The 24,729-nt window shown below is 40.0% G+C and overlaps 1 protein-coding gene and 1 pseudogene across 2 annotated transcripts in view; one reads left to right on the top strand and one right to left on the bottom strand.

Annotated features, from left to right (window-relative positions):
- SYK (spleen associated tyrosine kinase) overlaps nt 1-24,729 on the bottom strand; it is a 67,565-nt gene that overhangs the window by 27,007 nt on the left and 15,829 nt on the right. For both annotated transcript variants that reach the window (XM_049769559.1, XM_049769560.1), the window contains exon 3: nt 9,486-9,624. In XM_049769559.1, the coding sequence (XP_049625516.1) occupies nt 9,486-9,624 (139 nt within the window). The remainder of the gene's footprint in view (nt 1-9,485; nt 9,625-24,729) is intronic.
- On the top strand, nt 17,280-17,798 carry LOC126003397 (ADP-ribosylation factor 1-like; annotated as a pseudogene).

Consider the following 24,729-nt stretch of genomic DNA (forward strand, 5'->3'; position numbering starts at 1 on the left):
TGAGAGCAGAAATCAATGGAGTGGAAACCCAAAAAACAATCCGAAAGATTAATGAAAGCAGAAGTTGGTTCTTTGAAAAAAAATCAATAAGATTGATAGATCATTGGCAAAACTCACAAAGAGAGAAAGAGAATCTTGATAACCTGTATCAGAAATGAAAAGATGGAGATCACTATGGATACTACAGAGATTCAAAGGGCACTCACAGACTACTTTGAGAAACTCTATGCCACTAAAAATGAGAACCTGGAAGAAATGGAGAAATTCTTGGACTTTCATAACCTTCCACGGTTGAACAAAGGGGATGAAACATATCTAAACACCACCATCACTATTGAGGAAATTAAAACTATAATAAAAAGTGTGCCCAAAAACAAAAGCCCAGGCCCAGATGGATTCACTAATGAATTCTTTCAAACCTTTCAAGAGGAACTACCACCAATCCTGGCCAGGCTCTTTCATGAAATTGAAAAAACAGGAACATTTCCAACTAGCTTTTATGAAGCCAATATCACCTTGATACCTAAACCAGACAGAGATGCTGCCAAAAAAGAAAATTACAGACCAATATCCCTGATGAACGCAGATGCAAAGATCCTCAACAAAATCCTGGCAAATAGGATCCAATGCCTCATCAAGATCATTCACTATGGTCAAGTAGGTTTCATCCCAGGAATGCAAGGATGGTTTAACATCTGTAGAGCTGTTAAATAATAATACATAATACATAACATCAACAACAAGAAAAAAATCACATGATCATATCAATAGACACAGAGAAAGCATTTGATAAGGTTCTTGATTAGAACTCTCAGCAAGATGAAAATGAAAGGAACCTTTCTCAATATAGTTAAGGCCATTTACACAAGCCAATGGCAAATATTATTCTCATTGGAGAAAAACTAAAAGCTCTTCCTCTAAATTCTGGTAAAGGTCAATGCTGTCCTCTCTCAATACTGCTATTCAACATAGTACTGGAAGTACTTGCTATAGTGATTAGGCAAGAAAAAGATATCACGGGAATCCAGATAAGAAAAGAAGAAGTCAAACTCTCACTGTTTGCAGATGACATGATACTCTACTTAGAAAACCCTAAAGACTCTACTGAAAAGCTTCTAGAAACAATAGATTCATATAGCAGTGTAGCAGGCTACAAAATTAACACACAAAAATTAATAGCCTTTTTATACACCATTAATGATAGAGAAGAAATGGATATTAAGAAAACAACCCCATTCACATTAGTGCCACACAAACTCAAATGTCTTGGAGTCAACTTATCTAAAGACGTGAAGGACCTATACAAAAACAAAACAAAAGAAAACAAACAAACTATAAAACACTGCTCCAAGAACTAAGAGAGACACGTGTAAATGGAAACACAGACCCTGTCACTGTCATGGATTGGCAGGATTAACATCATGAAAATGGCAATACTCTCTAAAGCATTGTGCAGATTTAGTGCGATCCCTCTAAAGATACCCATGACATTCTTCAAAGAAGTAGATCAAACACTTCTGAAATTCACTTGAAACAATAAACACCCTCGAATAGCTAAAGCACTCCTTGGGAAAAGAAATATGGGAGGCATTACTTCTCCAATTTTAAACTGTATTTCAAAGCAATAGTTATCAAAACAGCATGGTATTGGAATAAAGACAGACCCTCAGATCAGTGCAATGGGTTTCAATACTCAGAGAATGCTGCCTAGACATACAATTACCTAGTTTTTGATAAAGGAGCAAGAAATCCTAAATGGAGCAAAGAAAGCCTCTTCAACTATTGGTGTTGGCACAACTGGTTACTCACTTGCAAAAAAGCGAACTCAGACCCCCCCCCAGCTAATACTATGTACAAAGGTAAAATCCAAATGGATTAAAGACCTTGATATCAGTTCTGAAACCATAAGGTATATAGAACAACACATAGGTAAAACACTCTATAACATTGAGACTAAAGGCATCTTTAAGGAGAAACAGCACTCTCCAAACAAGTGGAAACACAGATAAACAGATGGGACTATATTAAGCTGAGAAGCTTCTGCACTTCAAAGAAAATAGTGCCCAGAATACAAGAGCTACCCACTGAGTGGGAGAAACTATTCACCCAGTACCCATCAGATAAGGGACTAATATCCAAAATATACAAAGCACTGACTGAACTTTACAAGAAAAAAACATCTAATCCCATCAAAAAATGGGGAGAAGAAATGAAAAAACACTTTCTAATGAAGAAATACAAATGGCCAAAAGGCACATGAAAAAATGCTCCACATCACTAATTATAAGGGAGGTGCAAATAAAAACAACTATGAGGTACCATCTCATGCCACAGAGATTGGCGCACATCACAAAGAACGAGAACATGGAGTGATGACAGGGATGTGGAGAGAAAGGAACTCTTTTTCACTGCTGGTGGGAATGCCATCTAGTTCAACCTTTATGGAAAGCGATATGGAGATTCCTCCAAAAACTGGAAATTGAGCTCCCATACGATCCAGCTATACCACTCATAGGGATATACCCTAAGAACACAAAAATACAGTACAAAAACCCTTCCTCACACCTATATTCATTGCAGTGCTATTTATAATAGCCAGACCCTGGAAACAACCAAGATGCCCTTCAACAGATGAATGGCTAAAGAAACTGTGGTGCATATACACAATAGAATATTATGCAGCCGTCAGGAGAGATGAAGCCATGAAATTTTCTATACATGGATGTACATGAAATCTATTATGATGTGAAATAAGTCAGGGGGACAGAGATAGACAGAATATTCTCACTCATCTATGAGTTTAAGAAAAATGAAAGACATTTTTTGCAATAATTCTTAGAGAGGTGAGCTGGAAGCTCAGCTCATGATATGAAGCTCACCACAAAGAGTGATGAGTGATGAGTGCTGTAAGAGAAATAACTACATTCAGAACTTTTCTAACACTGTGAATGAATGAGGGAAGTACAAAGCCTGTATAGGGTACAGGTGTGTGGTGGGGAGGAGGGAGATTTGGGACATTGGTGATGGGAATATTGCACTGGTGAAGGGGAGTGTTCTTTAAATGACTAAAACCTAACTACAATCATATTTGTAATTTCTGTGTTTAAATAAAGATATTAAAAATAAAGGCATCATCAAGTATAAAACACCATTGGCCATGTAAGTAGAAGCAAAGATAAATAAATGAGACTAAATTAAACTGAGAAGCTTCTGCATTCAATAGAAATGGTGACTCATATACAGACTACCCATGGAAAAGGAGAAACTATTTACTCATATATATATCTGATAAGTGATTAATATCTAAGATATACAAGGCACTGATAGAATTTAGAGGAACATAACATCTAACCCCATCCAAAAATGGGGGTAAAAAAAACAAACAGACATTTCCTCAAAGAAAAAAATATAGATGCCCAAAAAGGCCCATGAAAAAAAAATGTTCTACATCATTAATCATCACGGAGATCCAAGTCCAAATAACAATGAGTTATCAACTCACACCACAGCGACTGGAACACACTGCTGGTGGAAATGTTGAATGGTCCAGCCTTTTAGGAAAAAAATTAGAAATTTGCCTTTCATATGATCCAGAATTACCCCTCCTAAAAATACACATTAGGAACCCCAAAACATAATGTAATAGAGCCCTCTAAATTTCTGTCATTGAAGCACTATTCACAATAGCCAGAATCTGGAAACAACCCAAATACCTGAGGACAAATGAGTGGCTAAAGAAACTGTGGTACATATATAAAATTGAATACTATGCAAACGTCAGGAAAATGAAGTAATGAAATGTGCTTATACATAAATGGATACGGCAGAATTATGCTGAGCAAAATGAGTAAGAGGGAGGGAGAGGAATAAACAGAATAATCCCACTCATTTGGGAATGCAAAAAATAGTTTGATAGTAATATACAGAATCAGTAGAAATGAGAGTTAGGAGGACCAGCCAGTCCATAGTAGGAAACTTGCCACAATATTGGAGGAGTGCTGTTAAGGCACCGAAGGGATCACTATGACAATGATCATTGAAAATGATCCCTGGACAGAAACTGAGTGCTGAAAGGGGATAAAGTGATATATATGGTAACCTTCATTAACAATAGTGCAACCACAATGTCTAAAAGGAAAAAAAGAAAACAGAGAGAGAGAGAGGAGAGAGAGAGAGAGAGAGAGAGAGAGAGAGAGAGAGAGAGAGAGAGAGAGAGAGAGAGAGAGAGAGAATAAAAGTGTTTGCCACAAAAACAGTCAAAGGAGAGGGTAGGGGGTAGGGTGAGAGGAAAACTGAGAACAGTGGTGGTGGGAAATATGAACTGGGGAATGGTGTTATATATCGTATGACTGAAATTCATTATTGAACAACTTTGTAAATATGATAAAAACAACTATTATGAACACCCTGTAATCATGGTGCTTAAATGAAGTAAAAAACAAAAATTAAACTGGAAAAAGTATAAAATGTAAAAATGCACATCTAAAGAGGGGAGATGAGGGCAACCTGCTCAGTCACCATGTACATGTGCCACACAACAACACATGTGCCCCTTATATGCATTTAAATGAGTATACTTAAATTTTAATGACTAAAAAGATCTTCTAAAAAATAAATTAGTGTTGGGGCCTTAGAGATAGCCCAGCAGTAGGGTGTTTGCCTTGCATGCAGCCAATCCAGGACACACGGTGGTTTGAGTCCCGGCATCCCATATGATCCCTGATGCCAGGAGTGATTTCTGAGGGTATAGCCAGGAGTAACCTCTGAATACCACTGGGTGTGACCCAACCCCCCCCCAAAAAAAAGTAGTGTTAAGGAACTTTACTTATATCCAATTACAGTTATGCAATAAGAAAATCATCTTGGCTTTTCTCATTCTCTTTTCTCACATAGACTAAAATCTTGTGACCCATGGGGAGGGGGAAAATAAGTGAGTCGCTCTTCTTCTTTCTGTATTTATTGCTAACCCTCTTTCTTGTAAAGAAATACCCTTTGATCCTAATTTCCTCCTCTCAAAACTTGACTTGAATGAATGTTCATTCAATGACTATTACTTACTTTTCCCTTAAACATTCTATTGTTAAGTTTAAATTCATTGTAGTAATAACATTGTACATGAGATCTGTACTTTGATCCTGCTTCCATTTAAGCAGCCTTACCACTTCACTACCCCACAGTCTCTCTCCTGTTATATGTGATACCTTTTTTTCCCAGGCTGAGAAAAAGAGCCTAAAACGATGAGCTTAAAAGAGAAGATACAGGGCTGGAAAGACTACAATTGTTAAGGCATTTGCCTTGCATAAGGCTGACCTGGCTTTGATCACTGGTACCACATATGGTTCTTTGAGTCCTTCCAGGCGTGATTACTGATTACAGATTCAGGAGTAAGCCCTGAGCATTACCAAGCATGCCGCCTTTCACACATAGAAAAAGAACAAAGACTCTAGCCATTCCTTCAGTGGCCAACCAATATTTCCCCAACTGTTTGTGTTTCTGACCATTTACTATTCAGAAAAGGTGGAGAAGTGGAATTCCAAGTAAGAATTTTTTTCTTGAGTAGAAGATTTACTTTTCTATTTTCACCAGGAAGGTGAAAAGTGATATTTAAAGTTTTCTCGATCTCTATACCATTAATGGCAACAATTCTTTTCATTTAAAAAAAAGTCTTTTAAACCTGGGGAAGAAAAACTTTTTCTAAGGACCATTTGAAACTTTACAAAATTATTACATGGACCATAAAGAAAGGCAAATGATCTATGGGCAGCCAAAGGATGCACCCATGTCTGTCCCATCATTATCCGGGACAAGAGGTCTTGCAGGTCTTACACTGTCAATGTGACAGAGGCTCTCACCCCTGCTAGTGTGATAACCATTTACTTCAAGGACTAATAAACATGGGTAGGTTCAGAGCATAGGTTTGCTGATCTGTTCCTATGTCCAGTAACCAATGCTCCTAACAGTAGCAGTAGGCTCCTAGTGAGGTAGATTGCCGAGGGACCTATATTATCACCCAGAAAACTCACTGAGATCATCTATCCAAAATGGAAACCATTGCTGGCATTTCTGAGGCTTTTTCTTAACATGAAGATGGAAGAGATACAAAGTAAAAACTGTCATTATGGTTGAAGACTATGACAAAGCAGGAGAATCAGCAAATGAAAAACCAGTCTTGGGATGCACTCCTAGCAATATAGCTTGACAGTGAAGGCTTGTTTTGAAACTCTGACAAGGCTTTCCAGGAGATTCTAAGGACAGTATCCTCACTGATGAATCTTGTGACTCTAAATGCTGGACTGGATGACACCTGATGCATTCAACATAGCATCTCTAGTTCTTGTCAAAGTGGCAATTATGATGGGCAGTTAATACTAAAAGGCAAAATGCTACTCCTTTCTCATTTTCACTGCCTACTACCACCTCAATTGGCTAAATGCTCTTGTAAGTCAATACCACTCAAATAGAACAGTCAACAGTGAATAAGAAACATGCTGCTTAGTCCCAATACTCAAGACAGTGCAAGTATGATAATGACTATTAAGAAATAATGCCCAACATCTAGAAAAGATGCTTTCCAAGCACTGCATTAAGATACATAGTGTATGGGCTGGAGAGTACTCAAGAGAATGACTTGCAAGAGAGAGGACAAGATGTGATTCTCTGCATTTTTGGGAGAGGCTACTGAGCTCAGAGCCAGGTACAGCCCCTGAGCATGGTGAGATATTGCCCTAAACTAATCATCATCATCACCATCAAATTATTTTGACTGGTTCACTTCATATAGGTCACTAGATGGCCCAGCACAGACATGGGGCTACAGCCCTGAGTATGCCCCTCACCCACAAAAGTTCAATTGGTAGCTACTCCTAAGGTGAACAGACATCCTGATGCCTGTCTTTGGAGCCACCCTGGTTTACGGGGCACTTCATAGACATGAAGCACACAGTGCTGTTGCATTCTAGCACCTACCAACCTTTTCATCAGCTCACAGGCTGTTTTTACAAAGTTAGAACCAGTTAGAACCAGTTAATTGACCCCAGGAGCCTGGTGGCACATGTTGGGATGGTATTTAGGGTAGGGCTTATAACTTGGTGCCTAAGAAACTCCAGAAACATATTCTGGGTTAAGTTGCAATTGAGTTAACAGTAAGTCCTTGGCAGGCTGAAGAGATGGTAGAGCAAGTTGGACACTTGATTTGCTTATGACTTATTGGGTTCAATCCCTGGCATCATATATGGCCATGGGCACTCTGTCAGGTGTGATCCTTAAATGCACATCCAGGAGAAATCCATGAACACCACCAAGTGAGGCCCAAAACCAAATAAATAAATAAATAAATAAATAATCTCACTCTACTAGGACGATTGAAGAAATTTGAAAACAACACTTCTCTTTGAGACTGAGGGGGTGGGGTACATATTAGGACCCCAATTTTCATCCAGTTTCATTTTGCACTGGCATTTCTTCTTCAACTTGACATCTCAGATCAAATACATCTCATAAATTCTATTTAAAATCACAATGATTTAAATTAAACAAAAATTAAGTTGATTGGGGGTTGCTGAGTGCTATTTTTTTCTGAAAAGGGAGCTGTGAGCTAAATAGTATAAGGGACCTGCTCCATGAGATTCCAGCTTCTCTCATAATAGCTACACAGACATCCTCTCTACCTTGGAGATTGGGAGACAAGGGGCCAGTGTGGAATGGGGCCCTGAAAGATGATGCCAGTTTTCTCTTACCAGCTATAGCGAGGGGCTCCATTTAAGCTGTTTCCATTCCAGAATTTAAATATTCCTGCAAATCTTGTGGCTCTTTCTAGAACTGGGGCACTTTATAATTTCCCCAGACCATAAATTCTGACCCAGACTTTGGGCTCACAGGATACTAAGAAATTGTGAGCAATACATGATGGGTATGGTGGAAGATATAACCTAAAAGGTTTTAAATAAACAGAATCCCCATGAGTTTAAGTGAAAGAGGTTCATCTTATCTTAGCAACACAAATGGACTTTAAATTAGCAATAATCTCTGGGAAACAAATGGAGTTCTCTCTGACTTTAATAAAAAATAAAAACACCCAGTTTTCCTTTAAAATGCCTACAAAAGAAGCCATCCACACTTTGTCCTATATGCAGTTGCTCCCCTGCTAAGAGAGTTTCTTTCTTTTCTTTCTAATAAACTTTCCTATTTCCAACTCTGAGTCTGAACATCTATATTACTTAATATTTGATTCTTGAAAAAATTGAAGAACCTAAGAACCATGCATGTGCACATAGACCTACCCTCACTGTGGATGAAGACCCAGAGTCATCATGGACAGAGACCCAGCACTGCTGTATATGAAGACATCCAAGAAATGAGCAAATTTAGATAGGGAGCTGATAGTCCAAGGGGAGTGAGTTACAGGGCTGAGTGAGCTGAGGGCTCCTAATGTAAATGATTGGAACATATGTTTCTGTAGAAAACGCCTTGCTGGAGGGAGTCCTGTATACAGTCTTTTATCTGTCACCCTTCCTGAAGGAAGACACTCCATAGATTTTACCTTAGTTTTCTCTTTCCTCACATGCCCTTATATAAGGTAAAAAACCAATACAACCATATGCTTAGTTAGCATTATGTAGTAATTTGTTTGTTATCTGCCCTTATTCCTATGATTGATTATTCCTGAACAATAAATGTACTATGTAGAGGATAGTCAAGACACTCAGACCTCAGGTTCGAATCCCTCTAACCCAGTGGTGGGCAACCTTTTTTTTCAACTGAGCCAAATCTCGTCAAAACCATGATTGAAATTTATTTTGAGAGCCACATATTTAAAACCAAAAATACATAGGATGGTACCCTGTTTTTTAGTTTCAATAATTTTTTATTGAGAATATTCTGCATGTAAGTATCCACAGAGGTTGGGAGGATACAAATAACACAACTAATGAAACAAAAACTTTAGAACAATATTATTTATAGATAATGTTAAATTCCGTAAAATTTGCCTTACAATGTATAGAAAATTACATCCTGACAATGACTGACAAAGTCACAAACATTAATGTGAACATTGATTGGCCTTTTGGTTCTGATCAGAGCTGTGTGGAGCTGGCCACAGGGGCTGCACACAGGGCACACACTGACAGAGGCTAGGAGCAGAGACCTAACTCCTGGAGCGGCCGCCAGGCACACAGAAGAGCCTTATTAAAAAGTTTAAGGAGCCACATGTGGCTCGCGAGCTGTGGCTTGCCGACCACTGCTCTAACCCCATTCATTTTTCTGTTGTATCTGTCTTGTTTTCTTAATCCCTACAATGTCTCTACTTCAGGTCTATTCACCTGGGACTGGACCCTGCACACCACTATGTCGATAGACACAGAGACCTGTTCTCACCATGGATGGACACAGAGAACCATAATCATCATGAACTAGCATAGAGACTGACCCTAAAGTCTCTTGCATCAGACATATGCATCTAATTAGCCCCAGACAGAGGCCAGTACCTGCCAAAGTGTGTCAAACTTCTTTCCATCAGGTATGGAGAGCTTCCCGGTCTTGTCCTTGTCAATGCGGTAGTGCAGGACCTTCCCTTCGTGCAGTAGGCACAGGGCATAGGAGCCACTGCTGTCCCTGGCCCTGATCCTGTTTGATAAGAGAGAAAACAGTTGGAGTCATTCAACTCCTTGCAGATCAGGGAGTAGTGCTCGGGGGTTAGAGGCTATAACTTTAGTTAGGTGTAATCTCAGGATAAAGACTCTGTTCTCCTAACTGGGAGAAGACCAGTTCATCCCTGGGGGTCAGGACATTCTGTATCTGGGTGGAGAGGTGAGTGGATGCACTGAGATTTGACTTATTCAACCTTCTACTGCTGCTAGAGCTGTAATACGCATGGCACATGGGATCCCAGAGCTGGACATCACCCTGCCACCTCTTCCTTACCTATCTCTACCCAGAACTGCCAAGGAATCACACCCTACTGCCTGTCTCCCCTTATGCAGTGGAGGAGTTTGGTGAGGATTTCCTCAGAGACTCTCAGAATCATATAAACTGGTGACTGAAACTCCAAAGCTGAGGGCATCACTGTTGCTCCCCACACTGTCCCTGGCAGTGAGAGGAGAATCAAATTGGGCACTAAGATACTGTTCCAGAGACTGGAGGGCAGAGGATATGGTGTTTGGCTTTGGCACAATGAACCCAGACTTGAACCATGATTTTTTAAAATAATATTTTACTTTTTTTTTTTTTTTTTTTTTTGGCTTTTGGGTCATACCCGGCAGCACTCAGGGGTTACTCCTGGCTTCATGCTCAGAAATCACTCCTGGCAGACTCAGGGGACCATATAGGATGCTGGGATTCGAACCGATGACTTTCGGCATGAAAGGCAAATGCCTTACCTCCATGCTATTTCTCCGGCCCCAATAATATTTTATTCAAACACCTTGGTTACAAACATGATTGTGGTTGGGTTTCAGTTATATAAGAGGACACCCCCCATCACCAGTGAAACATTCCCACCACCAGTGTCCCTAATATCCCTCCTCCCCACCCAACCCCCACCTGTACTCTAGACAGAAATTCTATTTCTCTCATACATTCTCATTGTTAGGATAGTTCACAATGTAGTTATTTCTCTAACTAAACTCATCACTCTTTGTGGTGAGGTTCATGAAGTGGGCTGTAACTTCTAACCCTCCTCTCTTTTGTCTCTGAAAATTATTGCAAGAATGTCTTTCATTTTTCTTAAAACCCATAGATAAGTGAGACCATTCTGCATTTCTCTCTCTCCCTCTGACTTATTTCACTCAGCATAATAGATTCCATGTACATCCATGTTTAGGAAAATTTCATAACTTCATCTCTCCTGATGGCTGCATAATATTCCATTGTATATATGTACCACAGTTTCTTTAGCCATTTGTCTGTTGAAGGGCATCTTGGTTGTTTCCAGAGTTCTGCTATGGTAAATAGTGCTGCAATGAATATAGGTGTAAGGAAGGGATTTTTGTATTGTATTTTTGTGTTCCTAGGGTATATTCTAGGAGTGGTATAGCTGGATCGCATGGGAGCTCAATTTCCAGTTTTTGGAGGAATCTCCATATTGCTTTCCATAAAGGTTGAACTAGACGGCATTCCCACCAGCAGTGGATAAGAGTTCCTTTCCCTCCAGCACTGTTTGTTCTCATTCTTTGTGATGCGTGCCAATTTCTGTGGCATGAGGTGGTACCTCATAGTTGTTTTAATTTTCATCTCCCTGATGACTAGTGATGTGGAGCATTTTTTCATGTGCCTTTTGGCCACTTGTATTTCTTCTTTATTAAAGTGTCTGTACATTTCTTCTCTCCATTTTTTGATGGGATTAGGTGTTTTTTTCTTGTAATTACATTTCTGTCAGTGCCTTGTATATTTTGGAGATTAGCTCCTTATCTGATGGGTATTGGGTAAGTAGTTTCTCCCACTCAGTGGGCACTATTTGCTTCGAGGTGCACAAGCTTCTCAGCTTAATATATTCCCATCTGTTAATCTCTGCTTTCACTTGTTTGGAGAGTGTAGTTTCCTCCTTGAAGATGCCTTTAGTCTCAATGTCATGGAGTGTTTTACCTACGTGTTGTTCTATATATCTTATGGCATCAGGTCTGATATAGAGGTCTTTAATCCATTTGGATTTAACCTTTGTACATGATGTTAGCTGGGGGTCTAAGTTCACTGTTTTGCAAGTGGCTAGCCAGTTGTGCCAACACCACTTATTGAAGAGGCTTTCTTTGTTCCATTTAGGATTTCTTGCTCCTTTATCAAAGATTGGGTGATTGTATGTCTGGGGAACATTCTCTGAATGCTCAAGCCTGTTCCACTGATTTAAGTGTCTGTCTTTATTCCATTACCATGCTGTTTTGATAACTATTGCTTTGTAGTACAGTTTAAAGTTGGGGAAAGTAATTTCTCCCATATTCTTTTTCCCAACGATTGCTTTAGCTATTCTAGGGTGTTTATTGTTCTAAATGAATTTCAAAAGTGCCTGATCCACTTCTTTGAAGAATGTCATGGGTATCTTTAGAGGGATTGCATTAAATCTGTACAATGCTTTGGGGAATATTGCCATTTTAATGATGTTAATCCTGTCAATCCATGAGCAGGGTATGTGTTTCCATTTCCATGTGTCCTCTCTTATTTCTTGGAGTAGAGTTTTATACTTTTCTTTGTATAGGTCCTTCACATCTTTAGTCAAATTGACTCCAAGATATTTGATAAACCATGATTTTTAAAAAATATTTTTTATTGAGACTATTGTGAATTACAAGCCTTTCACTGTTGTATTTTAGGCATATAGGGACAGTGAATTAGGTCCATTTCCACCATCAGTGTTAACCTCCTTCTGCCACTGTTCCCAGCATGCATCTCATACCTCCACCCTTAACCCCCTGGTCTACTAGTATAGCAGGTTCATTTTGTGTTTAGCTTGTTATAGTTTGGGTCTCTTGGTTCTACTGTCATTGACTTTGGCTTGAGTATTTAGTTCTGACAATTTTTTTCCCACTCAAAGCACCTGGGACCATTTGGCCCTGGGCCCCATCCACTTTGTAGAAAGACATAGAAATACGAGGCAAAATAAAATTATTCATGTTTGGAGTGAATCATGATATTTGAATGAGCAGAAGTAAGCCCTGAAAACACAGTCAAGAGTGAGCCCTGAATTAGTTATAGTCCGCAAACCCCACCTCCACAAAATAAAATATGAAGTGAAAGATTTGAAGGTGGCACAGTGAGAAGGCACTTGCCTCAAATGCTGTTGAACAGGGTTCAATCCCTGGCACCCCTGATGGTAGGTACTCAAAGCACTGCCCGAAGTGACCCCTGAGCTTAGGGCCAAGAGTAAACCCTGAGTGTGTCCCTAACTGAAAATCCCCATCAAGAAAAAAATTTAAAAAAGAATAATAGGAAAAGGTAAAATAGTAGAAAAAGGTAGACAACATTAAAAAGATATTTTATAGGACATTATCTTGGTAGAAAAACTCCCCAACTCCTCCACTGATCTCCAAAACAAAATAATGGTTGCCAATACTTCCCAGGTAGTACAGTCCAGACTGATACCTATGTGGCATTCTTAGAAAGAAGAAGGGGGACATATTCTCCTTTCTCCATAAATTACAATAGCCTAGTGTCACACCCTAAGCTCTCTGATAGGCATGCTTAGCTTTGCAACATAATGTTATCAAGCTGCCAAGTCCCAAATGTGTATAAAATCTATCAATAAATCCTAGACCACATGGCTACAATTGGCTACACGTCACCTAGATATTTTACTTATTTGGGGGAGGGGCACACCCTTTAGTGCTCAAGGATTACTCCAGGCTTTTCTCTCAGAAATCACTCCTGGCAGGCTTTTGGGGACCATATGGAATGCTGGGGATCGAACCTGGGTCTGTCCCTGGTGAGCTGCTTGCAAGCAAATGCTATGCTGTCACTCCAGCTCAGTCGCCTCAATATTTTATAGTAGTGTCAGCCCAGTAGTATAGAGAAAATTTGGTAGGAAAGTTACATAGTAATCTATCAAGTTCAGAGAGCTTAAATAGTAACAAATATAAAACTCAAGTAGCATCAACCATAACCTGATAAAGCCTTAGACACAGAGTAACACCATGGAGAGATATATCAATTATTTCAAATTGAACCTTGTTGTTCTAAGTTTTGATCATTTCATTTGCCTTTGTGTTGTAATGAACAATATGAAGTAAATTTGTTTGTGCCTCCATGGAGGCAGAATAGAAGGGTGAGTACAAAATAGGGGACACTGCTGAAAGGAAGATCACACTGGTGGTGGGAATAGCATATGAATATTTAATGTCTAAAAATAACTTTATTAGGAACAAATTGGTTCCTAATGACATTGTGTTTTTTTGTTTGTTTGTTTGTTTGTTTTGGTTTTTGGATTTTGGGCCACACCCAGTGGTGCTCTGGGGTTACTCCTGGCTGTCTGCTCAGAAGTAGCTCCTGGCAGGCATGGGGGACCATATGGGACACCAGGATTCGAACCAACCACCTTAGGTCCTGGATCGGCTGCTTGCAAGGCAAACACCGCTGTACCATCTCTCCGGGCCCATGACATTGTGTTTATTATAATTAGGTGTTATAATAAAATTTTTTATAAAAAGTAGTTTTTATGGAAAGGTGAGCTGAGTTTGCACTGTTTGCTACTTATTTTGGGGGCTACACCAATCTGTGTTCAAGGATAACTCCTAGAGGGCTCAGGGGAAGCTAGGAATGGAATTTAGCTTAAACTTGTGCAGAGCATGTGCTTTAACACCTATACTTTATGTTTTTTTGTTTTGTTTTGTTTTGGTTTTGGTTTTTGGGTCATACTGGGCAGTGTTCAGGGATACTCCTGGCTCTGTGTTCAGAAATTGCTCCTGGCAGTTGGGGGACCATATGGGATGCCAGGGATTGAATCTGGGTCTATTCTGGGTCAGCCATTGCAAGGCAAACACCCTACTACTGTACTATCATTCCATCTACCCCTCACCCTCATACTATCTTTCACCCAACCCCTCAGTCAGTTTTAAGAGATTTGTTTCCTAATACACTCAGAGCATTAGGAAAAAAAAAACAGTTTGGAGGTATGATGAATATACAAATTCTCAATGCCAATCATTAAGAATTTCCACATATACAAAACAAAGATGTTCTTACAGAACATATCCCTTCCCAATATCCCTTCACTTGACTGTGTCCTTCATATCTATACCCTCAGGGCCACAGAGGCATAAAGGAGATCAGAACTTGATTTTTTGGATTCATTTATAGTTTCCCCATCTCACAATGAATACTGATTGTCTTTTTTCTTGTTTGAACAGAACCAGAAGATCACAAACTGCCCAGGGGATGGTACCATCTCCTCATAAGAAATGCAAAATAAACTCAAACTGAGACCATCACAAAAACCCACTGCAGAGACTAAGAATACAATTGGGGATAGGATGGGCACACCCACCTTTCAGTTTTCACTCCCAGTTTTTTCTCAGAGATCACTCTTGAAGGTGTTTATGTGACCATATGGGGTTCAGGAGATATATATAATCCAGATCGGCTGTTTTCAAGACAAGCAATGTGCCTTCTGTATTATCTCTCTGGTCCCCAGAATACAAGTCTTAAAAATATTGAGAATTGCCACATGTAGTTGAGTACTAACCCTCAAGGACATGTAACTTGGCATTATCAGTTTGGAATGCAATTTGAATAGTACACAGAAATGAAACCCATTCAACCACGAATCACAATCTACTTTCAGGCTCACAAAAGCTCTACAATCAGTAGAGCGGGTAGATTTGAAGTATCTCCGTGTGCACAACCTGCAAATAAGCTAAATATAAATGCTTACTAAAGGCAGAGTAAGTCCAACTAAAGGAAACCTTATAGAACCCTAAAATGAGCCAAGTGCTGCAAGTCAGAGCAGAAAGGGCAGCAGGAACACAAGTGGCATCACAATTCCACAAACATAAAGTTCCCAAAGAGGCCAAAGCAAATGTTATTGTAAACAATAACAGCCATCTCAGTCCTAGGACAAGAGCTAAAGAGAAGAAAAGATAAGTGTGAGTGCCTTGGACACAGAGTTCAGGAAGTGGGTCTTCCGACAGACAAGAGAGTGCGATGTTGTCCTTCCTGCTGGTCTGTTTTAGCTCTCACTCCAATGGTATCTGCTCTAGAATCATTCATTACACTACACAAAGAGAATGATACTTTCTTTGGTGAACTTAATATTTCATAATATAATGGGTCTATAAAAAGAGCTAGCCCAAGGCAGAATTAGATTGTTCTTGCTTTCAGATCTGTGCAAAAGCCCACCCTTCCTCCATGCACTCCAAACATAGTTCTGGAGGACGCCCCTTTTATCCTGGGTACTCTAGCTCTGGACATATAAACAGTGACAGTTCCCCAAGAGTCACTCTAAGGCCCAGCAGACTTAGGGACAGGGTTGTGGACATGCAACCCTGAAACAGCTGGCAGGAAACAAGAGCAGAGAAGAGAAACCCACAGGCTCTACATCTGCTGATGGCAAAGACAGGAGGCCACATCTCATCAACGGCCACCAACTGTGGGGTATCCGCTAGCTGCAGGCAAGTCTGGGCTGGGTTATTTTTAATGCAACATACGGGAAAAGTTGTTCCTCCACAGGGGCCTTTCCTTGCATTATTAAGAACACCCCCTATCTCAACCCTACCCTCAACACACACATATGCACATAACAGGTCTGTCTTGGTCACATAAATTGTGATTAAGGGCTGATTCTCTTTTGCTGGCTTATGTCTTCCATGCTCAGTACCACTTGCTTCAAAGCCTTGTTCATGGAAGTCCTAGCATATTGAATTATTTCTTTATTTTCAGGTCAGTAACTTGGAAGTAGCGAATTCAACACATCATTTGTGTTTTGCTCTGTCAGAGCCTGGTTTTTGTGTTCTGAGAAATTGGAAGTAGACCTGGAGATGGTCTCAATAAATACTGAATGCCATATGGCGTATGATTTTCTTGGACAAAGGGCAGAGAGAGATTCACTTTGTCTCATAGTCTGAGCAGCCTAAAGTCTAATGATTCCCAAAGTCTAGGGATGAAGGTGAGAGTACTGAATTCCTCTGACCTTCACACACTCTGTTCTCATGAATTCCAGAGAAGAACCTTGGGGATAAGCAGATATTGACGGGGAAGATCCTGCAGAGAACCACCATGGGCCAGGGACACTGACCTGCATCTGCTGTAGACAGAATAATCAACAGTTCATCACCCTCACTCAATCTGGAAGGGTTTCCCCATGGTGGAGAATGACTGCCTGTGAGGGAAGGAGACACCCAAGATCAGTTCCAGGCATGTACTTTTCTTCTCTCGAACTGGGAGACTATGAAGACAGATAGGATGGGACTCCAATGGCCAGAACAAATGCTGGATGGAGCAGTCAGATATTTAGGCTTGTGCTTTAGTGTACTTCTTAGAGGGAACTCAAGTGGTCTAGCAAAAGTTCTCTGAACACTTGCTGAGTTTAAGTCCCCATTTTAAAGGCCTGAGGGACTGAGACCATCCCCGCCAGCACCATCAGCTATACTGTCCCTGCCCAGGCGATCCTCTATAGACCCCACTGTTGCTCGTCCTGCTGCTTAATTCCTAGAATTGATTCCACATCTCCTGTCCAGCTGCCTCTCAGAAATCACTTCTCTCAGAACCACCATCTTGTGGGAACAAAACCAACTCCCTGGTTCTGAGTAGCAGCAGGACTGAAGCTGCCTAGGATGAGGTGTTGTTTTCACCAGTCTACAAGTATGGGGAATATCTTTGCCAACCTGTTAGAAGACCTTTTTGGCAATAAAGAAATGCACCATTCTCATAGTAGACTTGGATGCTACAGGGAAAACTACCATCCTGTACAAACTGAAGTTGGATGAAATTGTGACTATCATTCCTACTAAAGGCTTCAATGTGGAAACTGTGGAGTATAAGAACATCAGTTTGACTGTGGGATGTGGGTGATCAGGACAATATTTGGCCTCTGTAGCGCCACTACTTCCACAACTACTTTGTGGTTGACATTAATAACAGAGGCTTGTGAAGAGCTCATGAGGATGCTAGCTGAAGATGAGCTCAGGGATGCAGTCTTGCTGGTGTTTGCTAGTAAGCAGGACGTCCCTGATGCCATAGATGCAGCTGAGAACATGGACAAGCTTGGCCTTCATTACTTGTGACACAGAAACTGGTATATTCAGGCCACCTATGCTACCAGTGGGGGTGGGCTCTATGAGGGACTGCACTGGCTGTCCAATCAGCTCCGGAACCAGAAGTGAGCCAGCACTCTTCTCTTTTCCCTTTCACCCCACCCCCTCCACGCTTGCTTTTCTCTCTTGTGACAAACGTGCGCCCTGTGGTGTGCGTGCCAGAAGCTATCTCCCTGGTTGGTTACAGTGTGCTTTACCATGCTGCAAATGTGCACACACAGCCTGCGAACCGGTTTTTATTTAATGTAAATTGTTTTTGTTTTCAAAGAGGCAGTTTCTGGTACTCCTATGCAATATTACTCAGCTTTTTTTTTTTTTTCATTGTAAAAAAAGAATCAACACATTGTTAGTACTGAGAAGAGCTTTTAGGCACAAGCAGCTCTGTCCATCTCTTGGATAGCCATTTAAGCACAAATACAAGCCCAAACGCTATGGATACGGGATGACCTGAGACAGCAAATCACAGGGACCCTATTGTGACCATGCAGAATGGATTATCTCATATTCCCGACAGAAACAGGACCACAATCAGGCTGTTATTGCAGAATCTACGCTAGGCACATTTCTCCTTGGTATGTTGAAGTGTTTTCCTTATCTTGTATTTTAATTAATTTTTAATATTTTATTTTTAAAATATTTATTATTTATTTTTAACATGTTATTTATTTTTTAAAGCAGTGCACTGCACTGAGTTTGGGTTAAAAACTAACATTATTTGTTTGTTTTTTGTTTTCTTTTGGGCCACACCCTGCAGCGCTCAGGGGTTCCTTCTGGGTCTACATTCAGAAATCGCTCCTGGCAGGCTCGGTAGACCATTTGGGATTGGGATTCGAACCACCGTCCTTCTTCATGAAAGGCAAAGGCCCTACCTCCATGCTATCTCTCTGGCACCCAAAATGGATCTTTTTTTGGGGGAGGGGTCACACCCAGCAACGCTCAGGGGCTACTCCTTGCTCTATGCTCAGAAATCACTCCTGGCAGGCTTGGGGGACAATATGGGATGCCAGGATCCAAACCACCAACCTTCTGCATGCAAGGCAAACGCCTTATCTCCATGCTATCTTTCCGGCCCCTAAAACAGATCTTGCTCTATGCTCAGAAATCACTCCTGGCAGGCTTGGGGGACAATATGGGATGCCAGGATCCAAACCACCAACCTTCTGCATGCAAGGCAAACGCCTTATCTCCATGCTATCTTTCCGGCCCCTAAAACAGATCTTAACTCAGATCTATACACAGATTTTGTGGCCATTGCTCTTGGATCTCTTGCTGGGACCCAGGCGTTCAGCATGGCTGGAAAGCTCTGGCCGGGGAGAAGAGTCCTGTCATCCCATTGCTCACTCCAGGATGTATGGGTCTCACCAGCAGGAGTGTGGGCAGGCAGGCAGGGCTGGTCATCAGAGCCACAGCCCCTTGGAACACCCCTTACATGTACTTTCACTCCCTCAGCCTGCAAGGGTCAGATTTGCCATCGAAAATGACGATCTCTACATTTTTCTTTTGTATTTTGATAAACACTGAAGAAGCTGGAACTGTTGAACTTTATTTTGGAGAAAAACCTCAGAAATGGTTCATTTGGTGTTGTGGAACCTCTGACTGCTTTCAATACACAATTAGAAATCAACTGTTTTGTATACTTGTTTTTAGTTTCATTTTCAACAAGTACTTTAATTATAGCTGTTAGAATAAAATATCTTAACTACAAATATATGTATATATATTTTTATATAAATAATTAACTATTCTCTAGAGAGCAGAAACTACCTGCTTAACAGCAGATTAGATCTAAATGAAGCAAAAATTATTAACTGGGATGATATGTTCAAAGATAATAAGTACATCAGAGACAAAGACAGTAGAAGATAAAGGGAAGAAATAGACAATAACTGGAAAGGAGTAAGTTTTAACTTTTTAAATTATGATTCCATAACATAAAACATAAAATAATGCCATGACATAAAATTATTTTAAAATCAATTTATAATTTATTATCAGTAATTATTTTATCTGTAGACCTACTATATACCTAGGATTGTGTAAAAAATTCTCTTGGTGAAAATGGGTTGCAAATGAAATAAGAAGCTCTATGTATTTAATAGAAGTTTATTAAGTAAATATTAAAAAAAAACCTCTATACTTAATAGGAGCTCTTGAAGGAAGAATGATAAGAAAAAATTATAGTATTTGTTCTTAGGGAGTTTCTTAATTACTGTTTCAATTTCCTTACTTGTGATTGGCCTGTTTAGGCTTTTCACTCAACCTCCTTAAGTATCGAGAGATGATATTTTTCCAGAAATCTGTCCATTTCTTCTGGGTTATCTAGCTTGAGTATAGTTGTTCATAATAAGCCTTCATGATGTCTTTTGTTTCTTAGGGTTCTGTTGTAATCTGTCCCCTTTCATTTCTGATTATTTGAATGTTTCCCTCATTTTCCTTGTGAATCTTGCCTGTGGTTTATCTATCTTGTTTATTCTTTCAAAAAAAAAAAAAACCCAGCTCCTAGTCTCTAATTCTGTATATTGTTTTCTTTGTTTCTATTTTGATTTCTGCTCTAATTTTTATTATTTCTTTTCTTCTGCTTGTGTTTGGGTTCCTTTACTGTTTTACAGATGCTTAAGGTGTCCCCTTAGGCTGTTGATTTTATTTTCTTCCTTCCTAACATAGACCTGTATTGCTATGAATTCCCTCCTTATTACTGCTTTTGCTGTGGCCCATAGATTTTGGTAATTTGTTTCTTCATTGCTTTTGTCTCAAGGAATCTATTTCTTCCTTGAAGGATTATAGTATTTGAAGACAGAAATAGCTGTGTGTTTTTCATAACTGAGGTAAGAATATCTCCATAGTTGTAAGGTGCAGATACATGCTTGTTTCTGGGTTAGCTTTCTACATCATCTTGTTTATCTTCATAACAATCAGATAAAACATAAGTGTGCCATTTTATCATTGAGTAAACAAAGACTCAGAAATAAATTAGGTTATCTAAATCGAGTTACTTAGTAACAGGGCTTCTTCTTTTTCTTCTTCTTCTTCTTCTTCTTCTTCTTCTTCTTCTTCTTCTTCTTCTTCTTCTTCTTCTTCTTCTTCTTCTTCAGTAGGGCTTCTTAATTCATTTGTCCGTTTCTACATGGAAGTTGCTTTATTATTTATTTATACTTTTTGGTTTGGGGGCCACATCCAGAAATGCTCGGGGGTTTCTCCTGGGTCTGTGCTAAGGAATGACTCCTGGCAATGCTTGGGGGGGGGGATTATATGGGTTGCTGTGGACAGAACCTAGACTAGCTGTGTGCAAGACAAATAAATGTCTTACCACTTTACTATAGCTCTGGATCCCTGGAAACTGCTTTAGAGATAACTCTTTCTTAATCAGCCAAATCATAAACTGCTCAGGGTGCAAAGCAGAAGTAGCCCAAGCTGCACATATGATTTCAGACTCTAATGAACTATAAGAATTTCAACCTCTCCTTAATCTAGTTAGCTGGGTCTGGGGCTCTAAGGCAGTGCCTAGACTAATAACATAGCATTGCATATCCCACCCTCCACCTGCGACACTGATAGGTACATTACAAAGTTCACTGGTTGCAGCTTAGATCTTTTTGTTTTCAGTGCTGTTTGAATCTGTATTTTGGTTGTATAGCTCTATCACTCATATAACCAGTATTACCAGTGTCCTGTCTCTTTTTCTTTTTCTTTCTTTCTTTCTTTCTTTCTTTCTTTCTTTCTTTCTTTCTTTCTTTCTTTCTTTCTTTCTTTCTTTCTTTTCTTTCTTTCTTTCTTTCTTTCTCTTTCTTTCTTTCTTTCTTTCTTTCTTTCTTTCTTCCTTCCTTCCTTCCTTCCTTCCTTCCTTCCTTCCTTCCTCCCTATTTCTTCTTTCTTCCTTCCTTCCTCCCTCTTCTTTCTTTCTTTCTTTCTTTCTTTCTTTCTTTCTTTCTTTCTTTCTTTCTTTCTTTCTTTCTTTCTTTCTTTCTTTCTTTCTTTCTTTCTTTCTTTCTTTCTTTCTTTCTTTCTTCCTTCCTTCCTTCCTTCCTTCCTTCCTTCCTTCCTTCCTTCCTTCCTTCCTTCCTTCCTTCCTTCCTTCCTTCCTTCCTTCCTTCCTTCCTTCCTCTGTCCTCATTTCTAAACTCTGATGTCAAAGGTTATCTACATATTCCCTTTACTACATTACATTTCCTCACCCAGCCTATATATCAGTCTATATGACACAGATAAGTGAGACTCTCCTATGTTTGACTTCTTCTTCTGGTTTAATTCACACAACATGACATCTTCCAATCCAGTATATTCTTAAGTCAGAGTGAGTTAAAAGCTTTAAAGGTGATGGCAATCAGTGCACTAACCTACCCAGATGACCTATTGCTTACACCAACTACTCAGGACAGTGTATCCATTGGATACAGATCTCCATTGGAATTTATTGGAACTCTAATAAAGGTATTGCATTCATTCTTTATATTTCTCCTAATTTACATTTGTTCCTTGTTCATAGAAATACAATATATATATATATATATATATATATATATATATATATATATATATATATATATATATTCTTTCCAGCTATCGCTGTGCTTCTGAAAACATACCATGTAATGAAATCATCTCTCTGGCAACAAGTTGCACTTGTCTCAAAAAAGATTGCTAATACCTATCTTTACAGCAAAGTTTATGCCTGTCATTGAATCCCCCTGGTGAAGGAGGAAGGGTAGGGTATTGGGTATTATTGAAAGGGATAATTTGAACTTTGAGAGATGAAAGATAGCCATCTCAGGTCCTCAAGCCCAGTCTATGTTGAACAAGAGCCCTGTCACTCTGATTCAGATACACCCAATTTTGGGTGGACATAGCACTAGAATTTTTTTTTCATACAAAATGATGCACATTTTGCTGGGCCTTCAGTTCACATTGATCCTAACTTCATCTGCAGAGTACTATAGGCAAGTGGCATACATAAGGGTTTGTGTGTGTTTGTATTTGTGTGTGTGTGTGTGTGTGTGTGTGTGTGTGTGTATGTGTGTGTGTGCGCAAAGGAGGACAGGGATAAATGTGGGTTGTGAGTCCATGATGTAAAAAGATATGGTAGGATAGGAAAATGAGTGGAGGGGAGAGGAAAAAGAGGGAAGATAAAGAGGAGAAAAGGAATGTCATACTCTACCTTGTTTGTAGCAAAAGGATGCCTCAAAGCTTTGAGTTGATTTCCTTTTAAAGGGAGAGGGGAAGAAAGGTCAGGGGACAAGTGACCTTCAGATATAGAACCAGAGGAGTTTGCCACAAAAAGGCTCAATTAGTCTTTTGTAGCTGGGGAGTTAGTGACCACTGTGGCTTCTAATGAGTTGGATCACCCCAACTTTCCCAAGTTCAGAGGGTCTCTGTTCTGTCTGATCTCTACATGCTTTAGACAGTTTGCCTGGGGAGTGATTCTAACTAGTGTATTTAAAAACTGTGGTGGGAAAAGAAAATATCAAGCTATCCCAGCCCTCATGAGCAACAACCACAGGCCAGAGTGGGCGCTAAGGCCATTTGCATCATAGGGGATAGGAAAGTCTGTGGCTGCAGGACTGCTGAGCCCCACAGGCCACACCTCCTATCTCCTTCTTGCTTGTCCTAGCCTTGTGTCTCTCAAAACATCAAACTCTGACTCCGAACTTCACCAATTTGGTTTCTCACCTACTCTTCCTTGTCAGAAAAATTCATAGGCAGCATTTACTCTTGGTTTCTGCAAACCGCCATGTCTAACCAAACACTCACCTCTCAGTCTTGCATCTTCTCTGCAGAACCCTCAGGATAGCATCCATTCCCCCCACTCTTTGCGCTCTGGTGACCAGCTGAAAGGTCAGAACCTTCAGGACTGATGTCACTCACCACCAATCTGACCCAGTAGCTCAGTGTGGCAGCACCTCTGCTACCTTATTCCATCAGTTTTTGTTCTTTCATGACCATTATATTTAATTCTTTCACTTATATCCCAAACATGGAGGGGTTCCATGTTTAAAAGAGATAGTAAGAACCATAGACAACTCTGGTGGTCTCCAAACACTTTCACCTAAAGGCCAGCTCCCAATGCTATAGTAAATGATGATGACTGGCCTGATTTACTTGAGGCATTCCTGATAATCCTTCAACTTTCCACATTCATAAATTGGTAAGGCATTGCACCTTTTGTCCTTCATAAGGAAATCCTGTCTGGTATATAACTTCCCCCATATGGACAACCTTTGTGTCACCACACCCATGGGATCATGGTCTTGGACCCATTGCTTTTCATGAACATTCTGTGCCACCTAGAATAACTTTCTGCTCTATCGATACTGAGTGTCTTCTCACTGATCAAAGTGAAGGCTAGATACTCTTCCCAATAAATATTTCTTCTGCTAAGGCTCTGAACTCATGGCATTCAGAACCAGGGGACTGATGGAAAATAAACAAAGAAAGAAAATATATATGGTTCTGTTATTAAAATTGGAGGATACAGGGGGCCAGAGTGATAGCATTGTGGGTAGGGTGTTTGCCTTGAATGTGGCCAAATTGGGTTTGGTCCCTGCATCCCATATGGTTCCCAAGACTGCCAGGAATAACCCCTGAGTGCCACCAGGTGTGGCCTAAAAACCAAAATATAATTGGAGGGGACAATAGTGAGGGAGATGTAGGTTGTTGCCTTCTTGCTGAAAGCAAGGGCAGTGTAGGGACTACTGTCTACTCTATCCATCACATTCTCTTCACTCCTGCAGCCCCCACACCTCAGGTTCATTTGCTATGAAATGCACACCTATTTTGTTGAATGAGTATCTTTGTAGCCTTTTATTAAGCAAAAATGACTCAATTCTGGAAGTAGCAACAACGAAAGCAGTTCTAAACTGTTATTGGCTTATATTGTTGAATATAACCAACAGGATGTGCACTTTTCCCTTAGGCACTCATATGGCTATATGGAGGCCTGCCATGTATGTTTTAAAGGTGTCCTGAACTTGCTCTAGGGCTTGTAATATTTTGATAATTTTCAGTA

The sequence above is a fragment of the Suncus etruscus genome, chromosome 3 (assembly GCF_024139225.1).
Source record: "Suncus etruscus isolate mSunEtr1 chromosome 3, mSunEtr1.pri.cur, whole genome shotgun sequence".
In the NCBI taxonomy this organism is placed as follows: Eukaryota; Metazoa; Chordata; class Mammalia; order Eulipotyphla; family Soricidae; genus Suncus; species Suncus etruscus.